Here is a 7028-nt window from a genome sequence, read left to right on the forward strand (position 1 = left end):
GCTTTCAGCTTTTGTTGTGTATTGCATAAGGTTTGTCTCTAGTGACAGGTGTTTCGTTACTCCTACAGTGACGATTATTCTGTAAGTAATGATGACAATTGTTGTGGACAAGATACCACTGCTATTCAGCCAATTAATACGTTTGTCTCCTTATTAAAATGGCTTTTCATATGTTAATGAGGATCTTCTCTCGAGAGTTAGTCCATATAGTGAAATATAAGAAATTCATATTTAATATGAATAAATTATATATATATATATTTTAATTAATTAGTAATTAATTACTAATGTTCATATTTAATATAATTAAAAACTATATAAAATAAATATATAATTATTTTTTATCGATTTTTTATGAAATATAATGAATGATATAATTGAATATTGTATATTTCAACTCAAAATAAAGTTTAATAAATTAAAATTTTAACATATTTTATTTAAAATATATTTATTTATTTTCTAATGACACAATATTTTATAAATAAAAAATATTTTTATTTAAATATTTTATAAATACATGAAGATAAAATTTTTGCTTCCATTGATAAAAAAATTCTAACTCAACTATTAGGGCTGAGTATTAAGTTTGAACCGAATCGAATCATTAAAATTAAATTATCATATTTTAGAAATCGAATCAAATCTAAATGAATGAAAAATCGAACAGAATCATTCTATTTCAGTTCAGTTCGGTTTGAACTAATTGATTTTTGAGTTTTGATGGATTTTTTAATTTAGATGTGATTTTCAAGTTATTTGATCTGATTTTAATCTTAGTTTGAACTTAATAACCATTAATCAATGGAATTAAATAATTTTTATATATAAAATTATATATAATTCATAAATTCCCTATAAAAATAAATTAATTTAAAAAAAGTAATTCGGTTAAGCTCTGTTCAGCCGATTTTTTTCTCTTTAAAACCAAAAACCTAATCAAAATAATTAAAATTCTTAAAATGTAAAACCGAATCGAACCAAATTAAATTATTTTAAAATCAAACTGAACTATCAAATTAAAATAGTTCGATTCGATTTATTCGATTCAAATTGAATAGTGCTAATCCCTATCTACTATTGCTCATACATACGGATATTATTTCCTTATATATACAAAAATCTTAATTTTTTGAGGCTCATGTGTCATCAATTGAATATTTTTAAGCGTATACCGTTTGTGCAATATATCTTTTTCCTTAAAAAAAAAAAACTCGCGAAAAGAACCGCTTCTAAAATTTTCCTATATATAGATATGCCGTGTCAAACCTTAAACGATAACGTAAAGAAGAAATTTGTTAAATGCTTTTGACCACACTATGTATGCGTTCACATTTATATGCATAAATGATTAATCGGACTTCTTCAATATCTTTCAATAAATATTAATATTTTTGAGATACAATATTCAACATGCTTTTTTTTTAATTATTTAACTTTAATTGAGATGTAACAATTCAATAATAATGTGAATAGATAACCAAATAATTAGAATAATAATCCATTAATAGTTTAAATAGTAAGAATTTAAGAATTTTTGTTGCATCACTTTTGTCTTGAGATTTAAAAAAAAAAAATAATTGAATAATGCCTCATTACGATTCATGAGATATATTCTAATATATAGGTCTCATCTATGTAACTTAGTTTTCTCCTTAGAATGTTAAAATATTATACAAATATGTCATTTTAGATAAGAATGGCAACAGATTAAGTATTTTCTAATATATAATCCCATGAAATTCTATTAAAATGATTTTGGATTATATATAATGAATTTGTAATAGATTTAAATTTAAAAAATAATACTCATATTAGATTTGTATCAAATTTAAATTTTATTTGTTGGATACCATTACTCGTATCCATTAATTTAAATATGTAATAAAATATAAAATTTATATTTATAATGATATTTATAAATTTTTATATATTATATTTTATATAAATTAAAATTTAAATATTTTATAAAACTATTAAATTTTTAAAATATAATTTTTAATAAAAAAATAATTTATGCAAGTTATTAATTAAATATAATGTTAAAACAAATTTGAATATTACTAAGAAAATAATTAAGTTGATATAAGAATAATTTAGGGTAAATTTTAATCGAGTTTAAGATGAATTTAAATATTTAATATACTAATGGATTTAGGATTTAAATAAAATAATTTTCACAAATATCTATTTTCCGACATTCCTATATTTGTATGTGTATATATGAAATTTTTTATTATTTTAAATTGTGTTACATATAAAGTAAAAAATTATTCTATATTATATTTCATATCATCAAAAGCCTATAATTAGTTATTAAAACAAAAGGATATATATATATATATATATATATATATATAAAGAACAGAATGAAAAAAGTAATGGTAGATATGTTGAGAATTACAATAAAATCGAAAAAAAAAAACGTAAAAGCAAGGTAGTGTGGGTAAGGTGGGGTTGATGAGAACGCATGGGGTGCCCACTCCCCCTCGTGCGCGCTATCTATCAATGGCGGCTCATCCCTTCCCTTCAATTTTCATCGTTAATGGCATGGAGCCAAAACAGTACCTGTAGATCATACTCTCTCCCTCCTTCACTCTCACTTCTTCTCTCTTTAATTTCATATACTTGCTAGTGGCTAGTGCTCATGGCTTGCGGTTGTCTTGTCAGCTGATGAGGCGGGTGAAATAGAGAAGAATGTGGGAGACAACCAAAAACATTTGAAGGCTATTAACAATTGACACAACGTCTTTTTAGGGCCCACTGTGGGCCAAACCAGGCCCACTGTGGGCCATACCCTTCTCATTCCTCTTTCACTCCGACTATATTTATACCATCAACTCTTCCTTGGCTCTCCACAACATCAGTTCCCTTCTTCACTTCTTTAATTGCAAAGGAAATATTCCATCTTCAATTTAGTGCTTCAATGGCTGATACTGGGGCTTCCATCTCTTCAAGAAGAATGTGGTGTTCGGTTCCAGAGAGGCTTCAGCTGCACTTGGCCATGTTGGCCTTGCAGTTTGGCTATGCTGGATTCCATGTAGTCTCTAGGGCTGCCCTTAATATGGGAATTAGCAAGCTTGTCTTCCCAGTTTACAGGAACATCATCGCTTTGCTTCTGCTACTTCCATTTGCATATTTTCTTGAAAAGTAAAGCTCTATAGTATCCATTACTATCAGCTAGTTACTCTTTATTTTCACACAGAATGATTTAAAAGATATGTAACACGTACTTGTAACTTTTCTTTCTTCAGGAAGGAGAGGCCAGCGATTACACTCAACTTCCTCCTTCAGTTCTTTCTTCTGGCTCTAGTAGGGTATGACTAAACAATCAAAATAAACAAAGAAAAAAATGCAAAGACTCATCAATATATGAGGATATGCTTAGCAAACTAAAAATAATTTCTTTATTTTTTGTCCTACCTGAACAGAATAACAGCAAACCAAGGATTCTACTTGCTGGGGTTAGACAACACCTCACCCACCTTCGCATCAGCAATTCAAAACTCCGTCCCAGCCATTACCTTTCTCATGGCAGCCCTGCTCCGGTAAAGCCCTCATCTTCCTCTTTCTCAGCCATACTTATGTAGGGTCTGCGAAAATATATATATTTTTTCATTTGTTATACATTGCAGGATAGAGAAAGTGAGGCTAAACAGAAAAGATGGAATTGCAAAAGTAATAGGAACTATCTGCTGTGTAGCGGGGGCCACAGTTATCACTTTATACAAGGGTCCAGTCATATACAGCCCAGTTCCACGGCTAGACAAACCCAGTTCGCCGATGTTCATTTCTCTTGGAGATGCGAGGGGCAAGAACTGGACCCTGGGTTGTATCTATCTCATTGGCCATTGCTTGTCCTGGTCCGGTTGGTTAGTGTTGCAGGCTCCGGTTCTCAAGAAATACCCGGCCAGGCTATCTGTCACCTCCTATACGTGCTTTTTTGGGCTTATACAGTTCTTGATCATTGCTGCCTTCGCTGAGAGGGATCCACAGGCTTGGATTTTTCACTCGGGGGGAGAACTCTTCACCATCCTCTATGCAGTTAGTACTCGTATCCTTAATTGTCTCCTAACATCTAAATAATTATTCCTTAATCCTTTCATATGTCCATGGCACCGAGTCATGCAACTAATTAAGACCAAATTAATTGATACATTAATTAAGTTTGTGCCTTTTGTTTATACAAATTAAATAATAAAAGAAAAATAATGAAAAGATGTGTAGTGAAAGACCAAATAGAGTTATCCCCGTGTATGTACTTTGGAAACTGTTCAAAAAGCCTGATAAGTCACATTCCATCAGAAATAAAGGGTAACTCTTTAGGCTTTTAACATGTGCAAACCCAGTTGCTAAATTGCTAATAACTAGATCACCTTTTTTATTCTTTTAATATAAAAAATATCTTTAAAATGTTTGTAAGCTTGTTCTTTTAAAAATATCTTTAAAATATCTTTAAAGAAGCTTCTTTTTCAAATTTTGTGTGTTGAAATTGCAGGGAGTGGTGGCATCAGGGATTGCCTTCGCTGTACAGATATGGTGCATTGACAGAGGTGGCCCTGTCTTCGTTGCTGTTTATCAACCCGTTCAGACTCTTGTTGTCGCTATTATGGCTTCCATTGCTTTGCGCGAAGAGTTCTATCTCGGAGGGTGGGTCCTTTTTCTTTATTTCTTTCTTTCCATCCATGAAAACACAGTAGACCTAATAATAAAAAATAATAATTTTAAAATAAATAAATCGAGAAATTTAAATTTAAATTTCTCTATTTCCTTTAAATTAATTGATAATTTATCTCAATTTATAATCCAATTATAAATTAAAAATACTCGTAACTTTAACTTTAAATTAATATTAAAAAAAATCCTAATTTACCAATCCTTAATCATAATCTTATTTAAAAATTAATAATTCTTGAGTCAATTTATCATGTAATTTATGGTAGGCTCCACATGCATCACCAAGCGTAGGATTTGGGGATATTTAGACTAGTCTGGATTACCGTATAAGAGTAATTTCCTTTTTGTCTTTTTTTTTTTTTACTTTGTACTGTCACATGATGAGGACAGAGGTAATGGCAGGAGTGGGGGGGTAAAAGTATGACAGTTTGACGGAAAACTGCTAAAGGGTATTAGTGAACAGCGTCTAAAAGATTGAATTCTTTTGACCAATGTTGAGATTTACTTGTTTTGCTATGGACGTGGATGTACAGAATCATTGGAGCAGTGCTGATCATAATAGGATTGTACCTTGTCCTATGGGGCAAAAGTGAAGAAAAGAAATTTGCAGCCAAGGAAAGTGCAGTGATCCAGTCCACTCCAGAGCACGCAAACCTCAGATCACAAGCCCACATCAAGACGTCCCTCACTCAGCCATTGCTCCCTCCATCAACGGAAAATGTTTAACCAGCAAAACCCTAACCTTTAACAACAAAGTTGGCTGGAGACCACAAGATTTGAAAGGGAAAAGCCTGAAAAAAAAAATGGAAGCACTACTTATCAAGAAAGCTTGTGTGTGTATGAAGAAGTTGTTCTTTTTTTTATTTTTTATTTTTATTTTTCCCTTGTTTAGTAGGAGGTTGAGGAAGGGGAGATTTTGAGGAGATGAAAATGATTATCACTTTCACTTTTGTGTGGCCCTGTGTGGCCTGAAACCCCCTTTGTGCTTTTATATGTTGAACTATGGTTTGTTTTTACAAAAAAGAAAGGTATGCTCAAAGTGATCATCATATGGTTTGGAGAGAATGGACCTACCATTTTATAATAATGTTCATTTGCTAAAGAGGCAACCATGCTGATTGCAACCACGCTGATTTTCATATGCTACCATCTCTACCCTAGAAATAATTTTGGTCGGCAATTGATTAGGTTTTATCATCATCATGTATAATGATGACATGTAAGCCAAATACGAAGCACGTACTGTAAATATTTATCAAAAAATATTTTAAGTTTACGGGAAATTTGGATTAGAGAGGTATGTGCACATGAAAAATTATGAAACGGAGATACTATTTACGTTATGTAACTTTCATTATTTGCTTTTTAAATGAAAATAACAAGACTGTGCAGGGCATTATATGCAAGAATATATTTTAACGTGTTCCACAAGGGGATGCGAGAATTGACAGGAAAAGCAAGGAGTGCGAATTTGTAATGTTGATTGCTTGCAGAGTCTTTGCTAACTTTCAAATTTCACTGCTGATTTTAATCAATCTTTTTCAAGTTGTGGATATTACATGAAGGTTCTTTGTATACGAAGAACATTTTACTAATATTCCCACTTAATTATTCAAGCCAATAAACAAGCTAAAAATTATGCCTGTCATTTGTAAACAACTTCCTCCAAATAAGGCCAGCTTGAGATGGGTATCTCTTCTGACCCTCTTTCAGGTTGAACATCAAAGTATGCATGTAGCTTCAAAAATTTTTTATCTAAACTTAATTCGTTATGAACTTCAATATATGTAAATTCATGTATTTAATAGAAAAGTTATATAATATTTGGAGGTCCGTAAAAAAAATCTACGCTACAGTTTTACACCATGCATATGATACGTTAGAAAATCTGGATAATTTAAATCAAGTGGAGTGGGAAACCCTAGAATATGCATATGATTGTTGGGCTAAGCATTTAGGCTGAAACCAGGAAACGGTCGGCCACAATTGGCCATGCACTTTCCATTTTTCCATAGGAAGGAAAGGCTCGAGTTATATCAATACAGAAACTCGTATAAACAAAGAAAGCCATTCCAAAAGGTAGTGCCACTTATTCTGACTAAGACAAATACTAGCTTTCAAGCTAATGAGGAGAAAGGATTGTGATATGAGATTTCATGGATTAGCCTTCATTAAAGCAAAAATATGATAGACATGTTAGTATTATATTAAGATAAATAATTAATTCTTTCAAGTAATTAATAGGGAAACTCGATAAAATCCCACTTAAAGCCATTATCGAATCGGCAAGTAGCAAGAATAGAATCTTGAAAAGTTGGATATATCCATGCTATCATTCGGCTATTCCATTA

General features: G+C 31.1%; 1 protein-coding gene across 1 annotated transcript; it reads left to right on the plus strand.

The window, feature by feature from the left end:
* Positions 1–2842: 2842 nt before the first annotated feature.
* On the plus strand, positions 2843–5779 carry LOC110632701 (protein WALLS ARE THIN 1). Its single transcript, XM_021781022.2, has 6 exons — positions 2843–3150; positions 3255–3317; positions 3432–3548; positions 3636–4044; positions 4499–4650; positions 5211–5779. Exons 1-6 carry the CDS (start codon positions 2927–2929, stop codon positions 5401–5403), a joined length of 1158 nt encoding a protein of 385 aa, XP_021636714.2. The 5' UTR covers positions 2843–2926; the 3' UTR covers positions 5404–5779.
* Positions 5780–7028: the final 1249 nt, after the last annotated feature.

The sequence above is a fragment of the Hevea brasiliensis genome, chromosome 2, assembly GCF_030052815.1.
Source record: "Hevea brasiliensis isolate MT/VB/25A 57/8 chromosome 2, ASM3005281v1, whole genome shotgun sequence".
NCBI lineage: Eukaryota > Viridiplantae > Streptophyta > Magnoliopsida > Malpighiales > Euphorbiaceae > Hevea > Hevea brasiliensis.